Here is a 23,275-nt window from a genome sequence, read left to right as displayed (position 1 = left end):
TTTTTTGTTTGTTTGTTTTTAACCCGTAAAAGGAGTAGGCTGTGATATCGGGCGTACTATAAAAAAATACTCTTATTTTGGAGGTGAAACGCGGACATCCGCATCTGCTCTGATTTTATCGCTGTGTAGCTGACAAAATGCACTATTATTTTTGAAATGTAAACCGGATATCCGCTTTTGATTTGGCTTTGCGAGCTGACTTAGACGGCTGCAAACTGTAAACTGCTCCTGCTCGCATCGCAACCTGCTGCTTGATCGCCCCGCGCCGCTAACTCATCGCCAGTTTATTATTAGCTCGGCTGACACCGCGGGGCGGCTCGAAGAAGTCGTCGTGAAGCGGCCGTCACGGCGACGAGTTTGAAACGCCGAGAGGCTGTTTCTCACCCCCCTTCGATGTAGCTCGCTCGCTAGCTAGCAGCGTCGCGTCAATCTAGTTGAAAACGGCGTCTTTCTCTTCCCCTTTCTTCGCGTTTCCCCCCCTCAAGCTTGCAAGATATCCATCGCGGTAGGCGGTGCGAGCATTGTCGAAAAAGAGAATCAAGACTGAGGATTCATCCCGAGGCTGTCAAGCGGGCTGGCTCACCCCCCTCCACCCCCGGTTACCGAGCGAATTAATGGCCGGAAATCCGAGGAGGGGCGCGGGTCTCATCGGCTTGATGAAGGACGCCTTTCAGCCCCACCAGCAGCCCCTGCAACCCCACCAGCCAGCCGTGGTGGACAAGAAAATGGTGGAGAAATGCTGGAAGCTCATGGATAAGGTAACCAGCGTTTCTTGTCGGGCTTCAACACTGGCCTCGGTTGTTCAAACTGTCACTTCCCTTTTTTAGGATCCTCAAATGTGACTAGTGATGAAGCCTCTGAATCCAATCATCCCAAATGACTTAATAAGCCTTTGTTTTCTGCGTATGTGGTTGCATCAAAACCTACGTAAATAAGGAAAAACATCTTCTGACAAGATTTTTTTTTTAAATTAAGAGCAAATTAACTGAAACGTGAAGTTATTCAGGTGGGAAATGTTTTTATTTTCATTTTTTTTTCTGTCAACAATGCTTAGCGTAAATCTAGGGGTACATGATTGAAAAAAAAAAAATCAGCCGTGATACAGCTTGAATAAAATAAAGGGCGTGCAGCTCTCCAATAACAGGCGATTGCACATGTACACCGAAATCAGTTGGCATCGGCTCCTTATAACAGGGGGTTGTCAAATTTTTTTGCTGTTAGGGACCCCCCTTTACCAAGCACATTTTCCAGGGATCCCCATTGCAAATGTTTGCGGAAGTAAAACAAACATATATATATATATATATATATATATATATATATATATATATATATATATATATCTACACACACACACACACACACGTGTGTGTCTATATGTATGTCTATATACAGTGAACCCTTGCTACTTCGCGGTTCCACTATCGTGCATTTACCACATCACGGCTTTTTATTCCATTACACGGATTCATGACTTTGCAGATTTTTTTTTTCATTACATATGTCTATTATAAGTGAAATGTATCGCTTCAGCGACCCGTAGCTACAGCCTTGGCCCGCCATTTGGGAGTGAACGAATTCACCGATCCTTACATTAAGAAGGACGAGGCGAACATTAGGAAGATGGCTGCCATCACCTTTGGCAATTCAGTGAAGCCAGTTGTTACGGCTAGTAATAAAACGATTGTCCGTATGGAACGTGCTTTAGCAATCTGGATTGCCGACTGCCGGAAGAAGAACACAGTGAACCCCTTTCCTTTGAAGTCTCGCGCAGCTGCGGTCATATTAGTAGCGGCCAGGAGGTTGAATTAAAGTCTAATCTGTACATGATCAAAATTGATTACAATGGAGCGTTTACACTTGAAATACCATTTTATTCTAAAAGAACTCGAGGTAAGACATTTCCAACGGTCTAGCGAACTGATCTGCAGCTACAGGAAGTGTCTGGTTGAAGTTATTGCTGCCAAAGGCGGGGCCACAAAATTTTAAATGTGATTGTTCAGTGACTTATTTCTCCCCCTTCTGTCATTGTTTGCATGCTATCCTCATTAAAAGATGAAAAGCTATAAATGTTTGGGTGGTTTTAGTTAAAGGAGACACTCTTGTTCCATCTGTTTGATTTTGACAAAGATCAGATCACATTTAATGGTATTTTATGCAGAAGTGAGAAATTGTGTGTGTGTGTTTTATAGCCATACTGAACTTTAGAAAATAAAAACTGCAAATTGCACGTCTCCTTATAATAAACTGGGCCAATATCCCACAAAAAGGCTCCTGCCTATTATTTTGTCAAAAACAGCACTATAAAATAAAATAAAATGCTGCTTTAGCTTTGTTGGCTTCTTGGCCTCATTAGCAAGATATTGCAGACACAAAACGCATTTGACACATTTAAAAATGATTTAATTTTTAAAAAATATTAAATGGGTTGAATTGATTGCGTTATTGAAGAGTGTGAATACTTTCACAAATTAATATGAAATGAACTCAAATATATAATGAATATATTATTAGTAACCCAAATTATTTCACAGACTCTGAAGTCAGGCCACAGGCCCTATTTTGAGAATCACTGCCTTATAAGACCAAGCGCTGTTGAAAATGGATGGGTTTATGCCAGTTTAAATAGCATGTCGCGGAAAGCGTTATAGCTTGCATGAAAATGTCCAATGTGTTGAATAAAGCATCTTGAAGGGTGAGCAGGTTATTTGAATGCAAATGCTATCTTAAAACATCTGTGCGGTTGATAGTTTAAAGTTTGTCACTGTTGGAATCTGCAGTCAAATGAAATCGCTAAACATTATTTTCCCATTGAACAATATAATAGGATGAGACTAATTTTAAACTATTGGTCATAGATTTAATGAGCAGACGACCTACTTTTGTAAATGCAACAGATCATGGTTCATATGAAGAAAGCATGTGATGGAGTATGGAGGTTTTACAACAAGACCACTCATTATTTTTTTTATAAGAAAGATCGCATTGTACACTTATAAAGCCATCGTAACAAAATAACTTTGGTAAATAAAATGTAAAGTTGGGCACCAGGGGGCAGTATAATAGACTATTACTGTATCTAATATACAAACAAGTTTAAGTGCCGCAAAAAGCTATTATCGTATTACTCGTGTTTTTTATAGAGGATAAAGAAAAAAAATAAAATAATATATATATATATATATATATATATATATATATATATATATATATATATATATATATATATACTTTTTTTTTTTTAATATCACCGTTTCTGTTTAAATATGTGGAGGGTTATAACTACAATACGGACGCTAATAACCTGTTCATGTCATGTTCCCTCATGCGTCAGCATTAAGCTAGTGGACTTAAATTTTGGCCCTTTGTTTTCGGTTAAAGTGAGTATAATTCCTGATAAATGTTTCTGATATCCATCCATCCAGGTGGTCCGCTTGTGCCAGAACCCGAAGGTGGCACTGAAAAATAGCCCACCATACATCCTGGACCTGCTGCCCGACACCTACCAGCATCTGCGCACCATCTTGTCGCGCTATGAGAGCCGCATGGACATGCTGGGTGAGAATGAGTACTTCCGCGTAGTCATGGACAACCTGACCAACAAGACCAAGCAGACCATGAGCCTGTTCAAGGAGGCCAAGGAGAGGATGTACGAGGAGAACTCCCAGCCCAGGTCAGTGTCAAAGTCGCTTTTACGTTGTCACAAAGGCACAAGGAACACACTCATTTTGTTTCTGCTCAGTCTGGTAAAAGAACATATTTGGGAGGTTAGCCAATATGCAAGTCCAGTGGAGGTGGAATGTTAATTTTTCATTGTATTCCCAGACCCCTGCCATAAACACATGTATATGCGCACTGCCACTCCAGAACTGCTACTTGGCACCAACACTACAACACTCATTATTGTAATTTTTATTTTGAACATAAGAAAAACAACAATGAAAAAACTTCCAATATCTTATATTATGTTCTGCAACATTTAAATCTGCTTTAATTTATGTAAAAGGCTACCACAGCACGAAAAAAAAATACAAACCGATGCCATATAGCTTTCAATCCCACTAATTTCACTTTTTAACAAAATGAAGCTCACTTAGTGGTGAATGTTGCCAAACATAGCTAATTTTGCGTTTTGGCTGTGTTCCGAATTGGTCAAGGTGTTGCCATTGTCACAGGGAAATTTTGAACATAAATCTGTTGCTTCACTAAAAGCGTCCAAAATGTTCATAATTACAGTGAAAGCATGCCATATGTAATCGATCCGTTCCAGAGTCGGGAACCTAAGGCCAAATCTTCGGTTGGCGGGCAATAGGAGCCTATGGTAATTAGCTAATGCATATAAAACCCCAGGTAAAAACATCAAAATTGTGTGTACCGGTACATATTAAAAATGAGTAGAAATATAGTATTGTAAATGCTACTTAAATATAATATACATGTATAATATACATGTATGCAATTAAATAACATCATAAATACAAAAATATATAAAGGAAAAATGAAATTTTATTTACCTTTTGAGTGATGATTACTTGAGCTACTTACGGCCATAATCCCCAGCGAGAGTAGCCTAGCCTCGCCTTCTTCGTATTTCTTGATTATTTCCAGCTTCATTTCCATATAAATCATCTTCTTATTTCTCCCTTTAACATCACTAGCAATCTTGGGACCCATGGCTAACCAATTCAAGTTTGAATTAAGTACTAAAATCTGCAAAAAATAGGATATTGTAAGCACTCGCACTAGGACCAAGTCTTCAGCATGTCTGCATCTTCGTGCCGACCAATAGCAGACCAGCACCAGGTGAAGCGTTCGGTGACGCGTTCAGTGACGCGTGTAGTGAAGTATAAGTGCGGTGCAACTCGCAGTCATACGCACGAACACTGACCGCCATGTTTTAGTTTTGTAATTGTTGTTGTCATAAAGCGGGAAAAATTACGTAAAGAGGAGAAGTAAAAGTATTCCACTTCGTAACATAAAAAAAAAAAAAACATAAGCATAAGGGACGCCATAATCTTGGCACTGGGGGTCCACTGTACTGTATTCCCCTAATATAAGACACTTCTTTTCCTAAAAATGAAGGCCAAAAATATGGGTGCGTCCTATCAGCAGTAACTTATAAATGAGACTTTTTTTTTTGACACCCTTCAGGAAAATTGATCTATCAGCCACATTCGCCGAGTTTTGACACTCAGATGTGCATTTTTATATCGGCTGTATTCTTCCATCCTATAATCACTATAATTGGATGAGCTAGAGTAGTGGCACTCAGTTGGCCTTTCAGTATCAAGTGCCTGTTGCCACTAGCAGCTCGTGTTAGCTGAAGTTATTACGGCATTATTTTCAGTAAAAGAAGCAGACAGACTAAACCAACATCTATCCTTGTTCACACACAGGTATATTACTAAAACCGAGAGGAAAAAGTTCAAATGTCTCCAGCTGATTCAATTAAGAGTGCATCTTAACGCACAACAACTTTCATTAGCGCTGCACGATTATGGCCCAAATAATAATCACGATTATTTTGGTTAGTATTGAAAGCCCGATTATTCATCATGTTTGGCCAAACATGTCTATTTATTGCCCTTTTTTAAAAAAGTTGTATATAAACAAGGATTCAAGGTGTGATACTTACAAATAACAACAATAAACTAAAATAAATAAAGTAAATAATAATTGATGGCAAAAACTTGGCACACGGCAACATAGGTAACGTACTTGCTGAGTGCAAACCAATGAAAAACATAAGCATACTTAGAACCAAGCATATTATTTACTTTTAAGCAAAATGTAATCAATTAGTAGTCAAAATGTAATTTTTGGTCATTTCAAACCGAATTTATTCCAACTTTTTGCCAATCAAATCTTTCAAAATGTGTCTCAATTGACAGCCAGCACTGTAAATATCAGGTGAGAAACTCAATGCCATTTCACACTGGAAAATAATAAATTAGGGTGAGAAAATAAGATGCTTTTGTCATGCAAACATGTGGGAAACACATGTGCTGGTTGTCAAGCCGTTGTATCGTAGTCAAAGCCAAACATTGTGAGGATGTCAGCCAATCCTTCAAAATAAACCGCCCTTATAGCACTTTAAGGCTTGTACAGTAGATTTAAGGTGAACATCGCTTTTCATGAATGACAGGCGCCAAGTTTACTCCATAATAATTATGAATAGTTTTGTTTTTAAATCAGCCCATATGTTGCCTTTGGTTCCCAGTGCACTGCACTGTCCTTATTTATGCATCTCTATGAGGCATTTATGCTCGTCAACCTTATTTTAACCCTGGTAAACCCGGTGGCAGCTATGTTGCAACTTTTCTTTTATGAACATGCAAATCAAGGATGTATTTCAATTTAAAAAAAAAAAAAAAAAAAAAACATGTGCCTGGAGCACACTCTTGTCAGATAATTTTTTGCTTATTGCAGTTGGCACACAAAGACCTGACAGTGTGGTATGGCTAGCCCTTTACATCATCAGGATTTGGGGCCGGTTCAATCAGCAAGTTGGGCGGGGGCATCTGATCTGAAGAGGACCAATATATCAAATCGATTTGAACAACTTGTCAACTTGTTTATGTATTCTACATTGTATATCGTCTGTGTGATTGAGATAGTTTAACTTTTGGTCTTTTAACTTTTAGTCTAACTTTTGCAGGTCATATCAATGATGATCAGTCTGCAAATTTTAACATGACAACTGATCACAGATTATGTATAAAATGCTGAATACATACCAATTTGATCCAGCTGATTATATATGTGTGTGTGTGGAGTCTAGTTACAGCTTTGCTTAGCTATTAACACTTTTGGTGCCAGAGTCTTTTTCAATATAATTTTATGTTTCTATTTGAAAGATGTATAGCTCGGGCGGCTCATTGGTGTGGTGGCTTGCACGTCCGCCTTACAGTTCAGGGACCCGAAATCAAATCCACCTCACTCCAGCCTTCCTGTGCTGGGTTCTCTTTTCGGACATTCCTGCTTCCTACCACTCTCCAAAAAGGATGCACGGCAGGTGCATTGGACATAATAAACTGTCCTTAGGTCTGATTGGTGTGTGAATGGTGGTTTGTCTCGGTGTGCACTGCAATTGGCTGGCAACCAGTTCAAGGATGTCCCCCGCCTACTGCCCGAAGTCAGCTGGGATAGGCATCAGCAAGCCTGCGACCCTTGTGAGGATAAGCATCTATAGAAAATGGATTGATGAACGTTTATAGCTTCATAATGATCAGAGATAAAGGCATACTGGGTAAATGTTGTTTTGTTTAATTATCTTACTTTGGTATTTAAAGAGTTATACATACAGTATATATACTGTACATTTTTTCCTCCCATAGGAAATCATCGAACTAAAGTATAATCTGTTTCTTGATAAAGAAGGCCATGAGGCCTTTATTAACTACATGTTCTTTTATTGACATACTGTAATTTCTAAAGTATAAATAAAACAACATTGATAACTGTGTCAAACAATCAGCGAAAATATGAAAGGCAAAATCATTTTTTGATGCTCACTGAGCTGAACTATTTGTGTCTTTTGAGGCATTTTGTGCCCGTCAGAAAAGTGGAACCCCCATATAAATACCCAGCTATTTTGCCAATTATCTATGATCACATGACGAACTAGTTTAAAAACAATCGTGAATCAAGCATCTACAGTATTGGCTGATTTATATTGCCCTTTGATTGACGCTCCGATATTAAGCAACGTAAGAAGGGATGTGAGATGTCAGGTTTTCCGTGTGAGAGTGTTGCAATGCCGCGAGCAAGAAGAGCAGCCTTTCGACAGTAAATATCTCTGATGAACACACTTACTTCCCTCTTTATCCTCTAAGTGATTACAGAGCGAAAGTCTGTCCTTCCTCCTCGTGAGGTCGTGTGATTTCTATTATATTTCTGTGCCACCCTTGCTTTACTTTTTTTTTTAGATTCAATCAGTGTCTGTATTGTTCCCCCTCAGGCGAAACCTCACCAAGCTGTCACTCATCTTCAGTCACATGCTGGCCGAGCTCAAAGCCATCTTCCCCAACGGCTTGTTCCAGGGCGACAATTTCCGCATCACAAAAGCCGATGCCGCCGAGTTCTGGAGGCGCTCCTTCGGGGACAAGTGAGTCCGTGTCTCAAATATTGTGACGCGTCCATGTTTTGAGGTCTCCGGTGGTCATGTTCCCTTTCCACCTAGGACCATTGTGCCGTGGCGGACGTTCCGCCAGGCGCTGCACGAGTTCCACCCCATCAGCTCGGGCCTGGAGGCCATGGCGCTCAAGTCCACCATCGACCTCACCTGCAACGATTACATCTCCGTCTTTGAGTTCGACATCTTCACCAGGCTCTTCCAGGTCATCCAGCAGACAAACTGACAACTCTTACGCTTCTTTACTTGGCTTGCCGACACCAAAAGTTATTGATTTGTTTAAGGCCGATTCTAATACAATCAAATAGCCGTAGCCAATTGATCACGTAATTCACTAAAATTATATTGAATTAAAGTAACTTTTTTCCTGCTTTAAGGCTCACAACAATAAGGATATGAAGGCAGAACATATGACGGTTTTACAATACTTTATTCCTTTTGCATTTGTCCTTTAGTAGTTGTTTAACTTTACAACAGAGAATTTTTTTGTTTATGTTATATATTGGTCCCTCGCTATAACGGCTTTTTGCAGCCTCGTTATTTCACAGTTTTTTTTTTTGGTGCAATTTATTCCAAGATCGCAAAAGATGTTAAGTCAATGTTGGATTATGGTCAAATTGGTTCTTATTTGGTTGACGTTGACGATCTGTGAAATATACATGTTACTATTATTAACTATTACTATCATTAATTTTTTTCGTGTCTAATTCAGGGGTTCTCAAACCTTTTGGAGTCAGGGACCCCTCTTAGAAAGCAAATTTTCCAAGGACCTTCCCCATTGCAAATATTTGCGGGAATAAAAAAGACATTTATTTAAAAATTTTGATTTAAAATTTAAAAATTTTTTTTTAAATTTAAAAATTATGACATTTTTAAAAATATATGAAACTGGTTGAATTGATTGCTTTATTGAAGAGTCATGAATACTTTCACAATTTAATATAAAATGAAATTAACACAAATATATACATTATTTTATTAACTCAACGTTCTGTCCTTACTAGATGTTCCAATAGGGTCTATCTTGGTAGAATGACAGTGAACAGCAAATGAGCGCAATTCTCCTTCAATTTAGTTGTGTCAGTAAAATAGCTCTCACTCATTTATGTTGTAAAACTGTCAAGAAAAGAAAATACACCAAACATAACTCAGATAAGTCCCATATGCAAAAATCATCTATCCATCCATCCATTAGCTACCGCTTTATCCGGGGTCAGGTCGTGGGGGCAGCAGCTTGAGCAGGGAAACTCAGACGTCCCTCTCCCCAGCCACTTGGTCCAGCTCCTCCAGGAGGATCCCCAGGCGTTCCCAGGCCAGCCGAGAGACATAGTCTCTCCAGCGTGTCCTCGGCCGATCCCGGGGCCTCCTGCTAGTGGGACATGCCCGTAACACCTCCCGAGGGAGGCCTCTGGGAGGCATCCTAATCAGACGCCGGAGCCACCTCAACTGGCCCCTCTCAGCACAGAGGAGCAGCGGATCAGCACCAAGTCCCTCCCGGATGACAGAGCTTCTCACCCTATCTCTAAGGGAAAGCCCGGAAACCCTGCGGAGGGAACTCATTTTGGCCACTTGTATCCGAGATCTCGTTTTTCGGTCACAACCCACAGCTCGTGACCACAGGTGAGGGCACGAATGTAGATCGACTGGTAAACAGAAAGTTTCGCCTTTTCGGCTCAGCTCTCTTCACCACGACAAACCGGTACAGCGTCCGCATCATAACGGAGACTGCACCGATCTGCCTTTCGATCTCCTATTCCGTCCTTCCCTCATTCGTGAACGACAACTCAGGATACTTGAACATCTCCACTTGGGGCAGGGCCTCATATCTGACCCGGAGAGGCCACTCCAACCTTGTCTGACTACGGACCATGGTCGCAGATTTGGAGGTGCTGATCTTCTTCTTAGCCGCTTCACACTCTGCTGCAAACCGCTCCAGTGATAGTTGGAAGGCACAGCCTGAGGAAGCCAACAGCACCACATCATCTGTAAATAGCAGAGCTGTAATGCTGAGACTCCCAAACCGACGAAAACCACACTGGTCCTCCTCAATCTGAGGTTCTACTTCTGGACAGACGCTCCTCTCCAGAACCCCTGAATAGACCTTACAGGGGAGGCTGAGAAGTGTGATCCCCCTGTAAGGGGGACCACCACCCCAGTCTACCAATCCAGGGGCACTGTCCCCAATGTCCAAGCAATGTTGTAGAGACGTGTCAACCAGGACAGCCCAACAACATCCAGAGCCTTCAGGAAATTCGGGCGGATTTCATCCATCCCCGGGACCAGGCACCAAGGAGTTCTGCTTCCTCAAAGGAAGATGTGTTAGTGGAGTAGACCTATATGATGAATAAAATAATTGAGACTGGTTTTCCTTGGAGCCAGGCCTGGAGGTGGGGCTCCAGGTGAACGCCTGGTGGCCAGGCCTACACCCATGGGGTTGGCGATTATTTGTTATTGGGCTTCTGTGCTCATCACGGATTGTCGATAACAAACACCATGTTCAAACATAGGGGTGTCTATAAGTGCACTCGGCACCAGGACACCCTAGGCTACAGCTCGATGATCGACTTTGTGGTCGTGTCATCAAATTTGGGGCCGCATGTTTTGGACACTCAGGTAAGGAGAGGGGTGGAGCTGTCAAATGATCACCACCCGGTGGTGTGTTTTCTTCGATGGTGGGGGAGGATTCTGGTCAGACCTGGCAGACCCAAACCTAACGTGAGGGTCTGCTGGAAACGCCTGGCAGAGTCCCCTGTCAGAAGGAGTTTCAACTCCCACCGCTGGCCGAATTTCCACCACATCCAGGGGGGAGGTGGGGGACATTGAGTCTGAGTGCACCTTGGTCCACGCCTCCATTGTCAAGGCAACTGATCGAAGACTATACCGCATTCAACTGTCGGCTAGTAATCAAAAAAACAGTTCTTCAATCTGAAGAATACGTCACTGTGTTTGGCATCTTTCTTTTTCACACTGTGCTTAGCATCTTGCATGAAGACAGGAAGAGATTTTGCCTTCTGACATCACACTGCTGCTCCCCTGTTGTATAATTTCCTTTACACCTCAATTTTATTAATGCTGCAATTTTAAAGAGTGCGTTTATGTGGAGGGTTTTTTTTTCTTTGTAAACTTAGATTATGTTTCACTGTTGTCTGTGTCCATCTTGACATAAAGGGACGTCTGCCTCATTTCCTGCTGTTGACATCAAGATTCTGTTTTGTTGCTGCTATGCATGTTTGTATAGCCGTGGTCATCGCTGCTGAGGAACTGGAACAGTCTGGCAGTCACGCATCCCGGCTACATGGCCTTCCTGACGTACGACGAGGTCAAAGCTCGGCTGCATAGGTTTATCCATAAGCCCGGCAGGTGAGAAATTGACACACAATTCTAGAAATTCGGTGCGCAACCTTAGTCAACACAGTTTTGTTTTGACTTTTTTTCATGACCAAATGCACGGGTGTCAAACTTAAGGTCCTTGGGGGCCAAATCTAGCACCCCACTTTATTTTGTATGGCCCTCAAAATGCTAATTACAGTATGAATTTTATAACTAAAATACCAAAGTCGGAATTATTAGGGTCCACCAAAATGATCCCCACAAGTTTAAGGAGAACCCAAGAATCCTTTTAAAATAGGGCTTGAACGGGTTTCAACTTGTGGAAACTAAACCTGAGTCTTGGTACCCTACTTCGTAGCAAAAAAAAAACAAAGGCGCACACACTCGCACGTTTTTTTTTTGTTTTGTTTTGTTGTTTTTTTTTACAATTTTGAGGACACTCCATTTTCATAATGCATTGCATTTACTTGCCCCTAACAGTGGCATTAAACATAACGCCCGCAGGCCAGTTCTGGACTGTTTTGGGTTTTAATCCGACTTTTTTTTTTTTTTTTTAAAAGTTGTTTTAAAGTTATACAAATATATACCATGATTTCATTGGTCCATCGATTTTCCCTCCAAGCGACCTGCAAGCTTAAACGACTTTGACACCCCTGATGAGAACGCATAAGGAACAAATCAATACTATTTGATATTTTTGATTCACTCCAAATACTGTATGCTTTGCTTGCAGTATGGGTCAGGGAGACTGCCTTTGCAATGACCATTGTAATCATCTTTTCATCCTCAGGTTTCATATTTCATAGCTCATATTTGATTTACATTTCATCTCTCTCAAATAATAAAAGTGGAATTTTGTGGTTTAACTTTACCATGGGAGACTTATTTGTCAATAACCTATGTTATGTCATCAAACGTCATGAAAATTACGACATTGAGGATAGATTAAAACATTGCATTATATATACTAAATGACTACATGTTTTTTAAAAAAGATATTTCAAAACGTTCCGTTTTTTTTTATATCAGACTCTCTGCTTGTGGGCTTATGTTTTCATGTAAACAAACAAAGACTGTTGTGACATAACTCACTTTGATGCAGTCCTTCTCAAATAACGGGGCGGGCCATCCCGAGGGGGCGCGATGTGATGCCAAGGGGGGGTGGAACAGGCTTAAAAGTAAACATTCAGGTTTAAATGTTAACATTTGTTGAAAGTTTATGTTGTTTTTTTCTTTTGTTCATGTAAAAAAATGATAAACAGTACTTACACATTTTTTTATACTTAATGACCTCATTTGCAGTCACTGCAGCAAGTGGGGGGGGGGCACGAAATGGATTCTCTTTCCGAGGGGGGCTTTGCAAAAAAAAAATTGAAGCACTGCTTTAGTGCATGAAGTACATGCACCTGGTTTTGTGAAAACACATGATATTCATTTTGCGTTAAAAACAACAAAAAACAAAACCTGACTTTCTCTTCCCCAGCTACATCTTCCGACTGAGCTGCACGAGGCTTGGCCAGTGGGCCATTGGCTATGTGACCGCGGACGGAAACATCTTGCAGACCATCCCTCATAACAAGCCTCTGTTCCAAGCGCTTATCGATGGCTACAGGGAGGGATTGTGAGTCGGGCAACTGTACTTTTTGTTTACCCAAAATTTGAAAGGCAATGTCATCGTCAAAGACGTTAAATTGGACTGTGTGCAGTAAATGCAGAATGGCAGTGAAGAAATTGGCCAAATGCTGGCGTCTATCTGTGTATACTATTCCTGGTGGCCAATGTGTGCCTAGAGAAAGGCATGAAACACTGTTCATTGACATTTATGTTTATCAAGTACAACGGTGTCTTCATTCATAATATTTCCATTAATTTCAATAGGGAAAGATGATTTGAGATAAAAATTAAACTTGTGATTCAACCCTAACCCAACAGCGAGTGTTCAAAGCACATTTTTTTTCTATTCCTGTGTGTATATTCTGCAGCTACCTTTTCCCAGATGGTCGTGTGCAGAACCCAGACCTAACAGGCCTGTGTGAACCTTCCCCACAAGACCACATCAAGGTTACCCAGGTAGGTTGCTCTCATCAATGCGATTCTCACGTTTGCGTGTACAGGTGTGATCAACTTGCAGTTGCTTCTGTTTTGTAGGAGCAGTACGAGTTGTATTGCGAGATGGGCTCCACATTCCAGTTGTGCAAGATCTGTGCGGAGAATGACAAGGACGTCAAAATCGAGCCATGCCGACACCTAATGTGCACATCCTGTTTGACCGCCTGGCAGGTGAAACACAAAGCAAAGACTGCACATATGACCCCCCCCCCCCCCCCCCCCCCCCCAACTTTTTTCTGTCCTGTCTACAAAGGTTGTGTGTGTGTTTATTTGCTTGTGTGGGTGATTTCAGGATTCCGAGGGTCAGGGCTGCCCCTTCTGCCGCTGCGAGATTAAGGGCACCGAGCCCATCGTGGTGGACCCCTTCCACCCTAAAGCCAGCGGGGGGGCTTTTGCCGGCTTCCAGGGGGGAGCCAGCCGGGCCGAAGCGGCCGCCAACGATGACGACGACGATGAGCGTCTGGAGGACCAGAGTCTCATTATGAGCAGGCTGGCCTGCTCCAAGGTACCAAATTAGATCATTTACTTATGAAAATGGGCTTGAGAAACAAAAAAAACAAAAAAATAGAAAGCCGTTCCAGAACAAATTAATTTTGTATCTTGAGGTACCACTGTATATGAATGCTTACTAAATTTGCTTCAGAGGTCGGCAAACTGCTTTTGGGATCACATTTTTAAAGCAAACAGATGGTCAGGTCAATTGTCAAGTGGGATAAAAAAAATTGATCAAAGTAGTGCTTTGCTGGAGGGCTTTCACTAATGATTATTTCAATAAACTCATGAGCCGTTAGCCTCAAAGATAATATAGTATATTTAACGGGCCAATATATTTTCATGTTCCACAGTGAAAAATACATGCATTTAAATTTGCCTCAAACGCAGCATAGCATATTTAAAGAGCATACATCATGATGTAAATTTTCCACGGTTAAATAATGATATGCAAATAAATGAGGGCATCTTGGACACATTGGCTATTTAAATCATTTGGTGTGAAGTGTCAATTACTAATAATTTTGTTACTTGTTGAATGACAGTGAATAGACATTTGTAAATCACACACTTATTAATTAAATGGTGTGCGTGCATTGTGTGTAGGTGGAGCGCCCGCCATCTCCAGTTTCGCAGCTGCCGCCGGTTCCACCTCGGCTGGACCTCCTTCAGCAGAGACCTTCAAACTCGCACAGCCAGCTGGCCCAAGGAGCCTGCGCAAAGGTCTTGTACCAGTCCCCTGAACACTGTTCACATCAGAAAAAAAAATGGAATGTTGGAATCACTCATTAGCTTTGCCTGTGAAAAAAAAAAAACCTCTCTTTTTTTTCTCCTCACACAGATGGGGGCCACACACAGGGACAAGCCCCTCCCTTTGCCCCCGGCACTCAGAGAGCTGCCGCCGCCTCCTCCCCCAGAGCGCCTCTCCCTGGCGGCGGCAGACTCCAGGTTACAGAGGCGACCGCTGCCCTCCACACCGGACACGCCCGCCTGGGCCGCCAACTACATGGTGCCACGGCCGGTCTGCATGGCGCCCACCGCCGTGCCTCTAAGCACCTCTGCAGACGCAAGCAAAGCCCAGGTGGCCACCAACGCCATCTACTGCTTGGCCGCCAGGTACAGCAGTCATTCCCTTTCCTCTTTGAAATCATGTTTACAGTCATTATTAGTGTAAAACAAGCATATTAACATACTGCACAAGTGTTTGAAAGTTGGTTTACTTGATAGGTTTTGGATTTTCATGGGTTCAGGTCGCTGCCAACGTCGGCCGTGTCCAGCAGGGAGAAGTTGCCCACCGACTGCGAGGAGAACGAGTACATGAGTCCCACCTCCCTCCCTGTGTCGGGCGCCCCGTGGATCATCACCGGCTCTTTGGTGCCTCCACCTCCCAGCCAAACAAACCACCACAACGATGTCAGGTGATTAATTTACTACTGATGCCTCGGGCAGTGTTGTTCTACCATTGTGGCTGTCAACAGTAATGAGTTAACGGCCGTGATTAATCTAGACACATTAACGCCTTAAAAAAATAACGTGAAATATTAATGCAGGGCAAGAGAATATGACCCTGGTCTGCTTCATTGGAAATGCTGCCTCATAGTACGCTAGATCAGTGGTCTCCAACCTTTTTTATTACCACGCTTGAGATTCTTATAAAAGCTATTCATTTCAAGGGAAAAACCTGGCACATGAATGAAAATGGAAACGAGCTAAACGCATACAGGACAGCACTACAGTATATAACATGATGAAGATAAGAACTAATATTAGCTAGCATGTTATCCACAGTCACAAGTTATTGGCTCATCAAACAAACTAATTTTGGCCATATTATCATATATCAACATTCTTACAAAGAAAGTACAACTTACAGACAGCCATGGGCCAGATTTCACAAAACGTGTGCCATCAGCGACTTACTTCTCTCAAAAGCACACCATCCTTTTCACCACAAAAGGTAATATCAACTGTGGCGCCAAACAAAGCACAAATGAATGAACTGTTTACCTAAATCAGTTCTAAAACATTATTTCGGGTGCGGCCCCCGTGGCCCGGCACCAGTTGATCCACGTACGCAGACTGGTGGTTGGGGACCACTGCTCTAGATCAGTGGTTCTCAACTTTTTTTTTTTTTTTTTTAGTGATGTCCCCCCCTTCCAAATATGTTTTCAGCCAAGGACCCCTTAACCAATGCAAAGCATTTTGGGATTTAAAGAAAAAAGAAAAAAAACTTTAAACTTGCAATCAGTGTCTGATTTATTGAACTTTAGTACCTTTCAAACTTCATTTATATTGATCCACAAAAAAATAATCAACAAAATGAACTCTTTTGGATCATAGAAGAGATGTGTTTTCAAAAAGAAATATCTTAATTTTCATAAATATTTGTCCCCAAAATATTCAACTTATAGTGTCAGACATATTCTGAAAAAAGAAATGATCATAAATACATAAGTATTTGTCCACAGAAAACGATTAAACATAGTGTCCTCTTTTGGGATTATAGTAAAGATCTGTTCACAAAAATAAATAACTTAATTATTAATAAATATTTGTCTACAAAAAATAACCAACATAAAATGTCAGATCTGTTGTCAAAAACAACCAATTATAAATTCACATTTGTCCACAAAAAATATTCAACATAAAGCGCCCTCTTTTGGGATTACACGAAAGAACTGTTCACAAAATAATATCATTAACTTAAAACATTAAATATTTGTCCACAAAAATTAATAAACAAAAACTGTGTGCTTGTATTGATGAACAATCATTCCATCAAAGCACAGCCAGCCTTCGGGCAAAGCATTTCTTTGCTCGTAAGATGTTAACATTTGGGAAACAAGCTGCAGTCATCAATAATCATCATTCCCCACACATTAGACATATAATGAACTTAATTACATTTTTTAATGGTTCGACTAAAAAAGGTTTGTTTTTGAGAAACTGTGCCGTTGTCAGCCGTGAGGGTAGTGCAGTGCCTCTCAATTATGAAGCGATAAATTACATCATTATTTATGAAAATTGTATACCTAGAATTGTGTCCTTTTTAACATTAAGAAACGGTAAAAAAGCTATTTAAATCAACTGTCAGCAAATGTTAACTTCACTTTTTACAGAGTTTGTAACAGGTTACAGCTTATCTGAATCTAAAAAATAGCTTGAAGTGCATCAAAGTACCTGAAATGAAATGGGGCAAAAAGAAATATCTATCAATCCTTATTGAAAGTAGAAACAGTTTTGCCCGATTGAACCGTTGAATAAATAATTGTAAATGTAATTTGATTTCATGCAATGTTAAACGGTTGTTTGATTCCTGTTGCTAAAACTTTAATTACCGTATTTTCCGCTCTATAAGGCGCACCCTCAATCAATGACATATTTTAAAACCTTTTCCATGTATTAGGCGCACCCTTAATTAATGACATGTTTTAAAACGTTTTAATCACAATATAGTAATTCTCAAAGTAATAACAATAATAACTCAAATAATAACTCTAAACTCTCAATAGCATAATAACTCAATGCCAATATGACCAACCTTGTTCAACTGTAAACACACAAAAGACACATGTAAAGCTTACTTTTATCACTTCATTCCCCATCTACGAATCCCAATCTCAATATTGAGCCATATATAAGGCGCACCTGATTATAAGGCGCACCATCAGCTTTTCAAAAAAAAAAAAAAGAAGGCTTTTAGGTGCACCTTATAGTGCGGAAAATACGGTACATTGACATTATAATAATAATATAGGCGCAAATTTCAGCCATATGGCCTTGAAATGAAAATAGAAGTAATGTTGTTTTATTGTCAGCTGCACAAAAGAATGTTTTCTTGCGGTTCCAGCACTGACTGCGTAGACGTGGACTCTGCGGACCCTCAGGTGTACGAGGCCATGTGCAACATCCAGGCCCAGGCCGCTTCCTCGGAGGCCATCGATCACGGTACACAGCAACGTCCTACTTTGATGATGCTTTCTGTGTATACAGTGCTCCCTCACTTCCCAATGTGCCCATCATAAAAGAAAAAACAAATACATTGAGTATAATGAAAGAAAAAAAAACTCAACAATAAAGCATAAAACACACATATATAAAGAGCGGTGTAATAAAAATGGTACTTCTTTTAAATAGCTTTTTTTTTCCCGTATTACAAGGCCTTTAAAGTGCTTTAGAAAAGCATAATATAGTGGACCCCCAGTTTACGACGCCACTGCCTTACGTTTTTTTCACCTTACAACGTGGACCACAACATTTTTTTGTGCCAATTTCTTTCGCCTTACGACACCTCCAACATGGCGGTCAGTGTGCGTGCATTACTCTACGAGTCTCTCCGCGCTCAGACGTCGATACACCCGTCACTGCTCACGTCACTAAAATGCTGGCCTGCTATTAGGTGGCGTCACGACTCCCTAAGATACTTGTCTACTATTGGTCGGTGTCTCGGAATCACTAAGATATTGGTCTGCTATTGGTCAGCGGAATGGTAAAGCTTTGTTTGAGTAGTAGTGCTTACAATATGGTATTTATTTTCCATTTTAGTGCTTAATTCAAACTTGAATTGGTTAGCCATGGGTCCCAAGATCGCTAGTGATGTTAAAGAGAGAAGTAAGAAGATGATTAATATGGAAACGATGCTAGAGATAATCAAATACGAAGAAGGCTAAGCTATCCTAGCCTAGGCTAGGCTACCCTCACTAGGGAATATGACCATAACAATCTCGTCATGTCACTCAAAGGTAAATAAATCCTTTATATATTTTTTATTTATTATGTTATTTAATTTTATACTTGCATATTATATATATAAGTAGCACTTAATACGCTATTTTGATACCAATTTTTGATTTGTATATACAATTTTGATGTTTTTACATGGGGTTTTACATGCATTAGCTAATTACCTTAGGTTTGGATTTCCCGCCATACGGTGAATTCGCGTTACGATCCCCCCCGTGGAACGGATTAATCTTGTAAACCCGGGACCTCGCTGTTAATGAAGAAGCGTATAAACGTGGTGCACATCATTTTTTTTGTGGGTCACATGAGTGTCAGGACACAGTATTTGGTACGCACCCTTTTTTTTGTTAGAAACAGTCTTTCTCAATGTTCTTCTCAGTGTGTGCACACAGCCAAGCCGCTTCCTTGAAAAGTTTCAGAAGTCCATCAGTTATGATTCGGCTGGTTTCGTCCAGAACCCATTAATTAGTCCAAGGAAGACAGGAGAAAATACAAAAAAAAAGGGGACGAAAAAACTCAGTATTCCACATCTCAACATGAAAAAAACGTAAGCCAGGGACGCTGTAATACGGGGGTCCACTGAATATCAAACGTTCTGTCTGCTATCTGAGGGCACGAGTGGCAAATCTTGCACCACATTTAAATCTTGCTTCAAGCCATGGCACATCAAGGGGCCACTTTTCAGGGAAGAAAATGTTCAGCTCAGGCTCGGTTGTTGACGCGCTGAAAGTTACTTAGGTACACAAATGTGCGAAGTGAAGCACGCGACGTTACGCGTGGGGGTTTCTGCCTTCCAGTCAGCAGCATCCTTGTATATCATCAACAAAACAAATGAAATGGTGTTTTACATATGTAGAGTAAATAAATAATTGAAAAGCAATGGGAGGAAAAAGCAAGATTTTTGGGGGGAGGGGATGGGCAACCCCTCCAATAAAGGAGACGAAACCAATTCTTTTAGCGTATGCATGCAGTCTTGTGAGTGTGTTTGCTAGATTGTGTTTTTGGTTGTGCATCTTAGTTTTACTTACGTTGGTGTTTCAGAGCATCCTCAGCACTCCTCGTCGTCGGGCTACCTGGCCAGGTCCACGGACAACTCCTCCGAGGACGCGTATGAGTACGACTGCCCTCGCCCGTTGGCCCCTCCGGCGCCCACCCGTCGACTTCTGGCGGACGTCAACGGTCCCTCCAAAGCCTTCAGCGCACTCAGCGTGGACGCCGCTGCGGAAGCGAGTATGTGGAGCTAGCGTCTCCTTTTCGGATCACCTTCATTTCCTGTTTTTATTTGTTACTCACAAGAGCTTTTTTTTTTTTTTTTTTTTTTGTCAGGTCTGTATGCAGCCGGCACGGACCCCGAGCGGCCCCCCAAGCCCCTCCCTCGCCGCGCCAACTCGGACCGGCGGGTTCGGCCGCTGAACCGGGAGCTCCTTGCCGCCTCGCCGGAGCAGCCCCCCCGGCCCTCCTCCTCACACACGCCGCCGCCCCCCTCGGCCAACGTGGCTCTGAGCGGCGAGATCGAGTGCCTGATGTCTCAGGGCTACTCCATCCAGGACATCCAGAAGGCGCTGCTGATCGCCCGGAACAACCTGGAGACGGCTAAGAACATCCTTCGAGAGTTTGTGTCCGTGCCCTCGGCCGCTCACATCGCCACATAGTCCCCCGCTGCCGTCGCCCTCCGCCACGTGCCATAGGTCGTCACCAAACCTTTCCACGCTTCCTCGCTTATGAAAACCCTCCCAAAGCCTTCAAATGTTCTCAAGCGTACGGCGTGACCACTCGAGGGACCACATTGACTCAATGTGATGCCGATGCCACCGCCGCTAGCCGCTTGTGTCGTACTGTCACCTTGTCACAATCCTAATAATATGATGTCGTACAAACAGAGATGGGCGTCTGGAGCTAAATAATAGCGTGTTTGTTTGCGTAGCAAGAAACAAAAGCATAACGTTCACTTTTACTTCCCATTTACATTTTTCTAAAGCCTGTCAGGTGGCCACACTAGCATCACATTTGTTTTTCTTTACCGTTTTTTTTGGCTTCATAATTGTGTCTTCTAGTTTTTTATGATTTCTCAGACTTTTATTTTGTGGGGCGGCCGAGGCTCAGGCATGAAAAGCAGGTCGCTCAGAAACCAAAGGGTCGAATCCCATGTGCTATGACACCCCCTCTTGGAGCGCAATGTGGCGACGTAGTTTACCACCACTGGTGTATGAATGTGTGAGCGGATAAATAATGTATCCATTCTAAAGCGTCTATTTAACCCTTTCACTGCCGTTTTTTTGGTTTGGGTTCTTTTGGATATTACTTGTTTATAAGTCTAGGAGACTTGGAAAATGAGTATAAAATGTTCCACTTTCATAGGTTACAGGTTGGGATTTTTTTTGTCCCATCGTTATTTAACAATAATAATAAGAAGAATAATATTAACATAAACTTGTCAGAGAAGTGAAAATAATCAGTAAAGGCATATAATACATATTAATCAGTTTAATCTATTGTAACACACATATATAGCACATATTATCAATGTATTTGCGCATACTACATAGTCAATGGACAATGCAAGCTACCTTGTTGACAGCGGCCCCAGCACTGGCCTGTTGTGGACGGAAATGTTGCTCGATGCCACTAGAATGTGTAGATCGGTTTGTAAAGAACCGCTGGGATGCCATTTTATCTTATTGCTACCATTCCTATACCCACTGCCATTTTTTTCAAAAGTGCCGACGGGAGTGGAAGGGTTAAAGATGATGTATCATTATTATTTTTATTATTACCATCACCTTTGCACCATAACCCATTTTGGCATTGGCTTTTCTTTTGCAATCTTTTTCTTTTTTTTTTTTTTTGGTGTCGCTTTTTAGACATTGCACATAGACTACCTGTTTTCTGTGACCGTTTGCGGTGGAAAAACACAGCATCACATTCGCTTTTAGCTGCGGTTTCGCTTTATTCCGCAGCCCGGTAGAATTGACATCACGTGCACTTTTACTTCCCATTTGCCCATCCCTTGTTTCACTCAGTCCAATGACAGATTTGACGCAAAAGCATGCTTTCATTTGTGTCTTCGCTTCGAGCTTCCGGTAACTTTGAATCAACTAAAAAGCGCCGAGAAAGTAAGAGATGCTTTTACACTTGTGATGGACGACCCAAGCGCAAACACATTCCAGTCCCCACGAGAAGCGTCGGCCGGCGCCGGGTTTACTCAAATGGATCACGTCAGTGAAGTAATGTGTGTAAATGTGCCTTTTGGCAGGCTCGCTCGCCATTTTGGAAGACTTTCTTCCTCCGTTATTCACAGATGGTATTAATATAAAAAGAGATTAACACTCCAATACTTTACATGCTAGTACTAAAGAATTGCTGTCTTGAGACTGATGTAATTTAATGTGACTTGAATTGACTTAAGGAGGTACTTTTTTTTTTTTTTTGGAGCACAAAGGATCTTGCATGATTGATAAGCTTGGCGCTTCATCCTTCATCTTGATGCTTCTATACCCCGCTCCTCGCTCGCTCTTGTTGGATTGGCGAGCTCTAACTGGCCTCATTTACAAAGGCAGGAAATGTCTCGTTTAACATGCTTCAAAATGTATGTACGCTTTTTTTTAAGTCTTTAAACTTTGCCTTTTCTTTCTCGACAACTCGCCTACTAAAATGTCTGTTGCTGCTTTGTTGTCGTCGTCATGTACATATGATTTATTTATTGTCTTTTTAATACCCTCGGCGTTCGTTGTGTTGCCATATTTTCATGCCCAAGCCATTAAGATTTTTAATTAAACAGTATTTTCTTTAAAACCTTTGTGTCGTGAGCTTCATCACCAATATTTGGTGACATTTTGTCCAAACTAAAGGGCTCGAATGATACTTTCTTGCCAAAATGATATAAAAGATATTTAGGTATGCTACCTAATTGTATGAGACTTTTCAGTCATTTTATTCGCCTCCTTTTTAAAGACATTTTATCAAGACGATACGTTTAATATATATAGTAAGTTTTAGATTTTTTTTTAAAGACCATCTTTATTGATGCATTTTTCCCCACAAAAAAATAAATAAACGACCATGTATTCCCAGGTTGTTCAAATAAATAGCCCGTGTGCTATTTGACCCCCCCCCCCCCCCCCCCCAAAAAAAAAAAAAAAAAATTACCATTTTTGTGGTCTGCAGCATATGCTAGAACAGGGGTGTCCAAACTCGGTCCTCGAGGGCCGCTGTCGTGCACGTTTTTCAGGTTTCTTTCCCCCGACACACCTGATTCAAATGATAAGACTCATTATCAGGCTACTACTGAGCTTGCTGATGAGCTGATCATTTGAATCAGGTGCGTCAGGGAAAGAAACCTAGAAAACATGCAGGATACTGGCCCTTGAGGACCGGATTTTGACACCCCTGTGCTAGAACAGAGATATTGCACTCCAGTCCTGGAGGGCCAATTTCCTGCATGTTTTTTAACCTCCTCTCTCAATCGCA

At 41.5% G+C, this 23,275-nt stretch overlaps 1 protein-coding gene across 1 annotated transcript; it reads left to right on the top strand.

Moving 5' to 3' along the window:
- The first annotated feature begins 187 nt into the window (after positions 1–187).
- Positions 188–22,600, top strand: LOC148409090 (E3 ubiquitin-protein ligase CBL-like). The gene is made up of 15 exons (XM_088441495.1): positions 188–758; positions 3,426–3,673; positions 7,961–8,107; positions 8,183–8,339; positions 11,373–11,494; positions 12,948–13,085; positions 13,447–13,534; positions 13,613–13,744; positions 13,866–14,078; positions 14,672–14,788; positions 14,907–15,181; positions 15,316–15,483; positions 17,916–18,013; positions 19,850–20,038; positions 20,135–22,600. Exons 1-15 carry the CDS (start codon positions 615–617, stop codon positions 20,458–20,460), a joined length of 2,562 nt encoding a protein of 853 aa, XP_088297621.1. The 5' UTR covers positions 188–614; the 3' UTR covers positions 20,461–22,600.
- Positions 22,601–23,275: the final 675 nt, after the last annotated feature.

Source organism: Hippichthys cyanospilos, chromosome 18 (genome assembly GCF_059441005.1).
Source record: "Hippichthys cyanospilos isolate Australia breed blue-spotted pipefish chromosome 18, RoL_Hcya_1.0, whole genome shotgun sequence".
Taxonomy (NCBI): domain Eukaryota; kingdom Metazoa; phylum Chordata; class Actinopteri; order Syngnathiformes; family Syngnathidae; genus Hippichthys; species Hippichthys cyanospilos.
The sequence above is the reverse complement of the archived record's forward strand: the minus strand, read 5'-3'. Positions and strand labels throughout refer to the sequence as shown.

What these genes read in the sequence shown, in the direction of transcription:
- LOC148409090 (XM_088441495.1), top strand. Translation starts at nt 615, where the DNA reads ATGGCCGGAAATCCGAGGAGGGGCGCGGGTCTCATCGGCTTGATGAAG. An exon ending in ACCACATCAAGGTTACCCAG is followed by an intron (nt 13,535 to 13,612) that starts GTAGGTTGCTCT and finishes TCTGTTTTGTAG; the next exon opens with GAGCAGTACGAGTTGTATTG. An exon ending in CCTGTTTGACCGCCTGGCAG is followed by an intron (nt 13,745 to 13,865) that starts GTGAAACACAAA and finishes GGGTGATTTCAG; the next exon opens with GATTCCGAGGGTCAGGGCTG.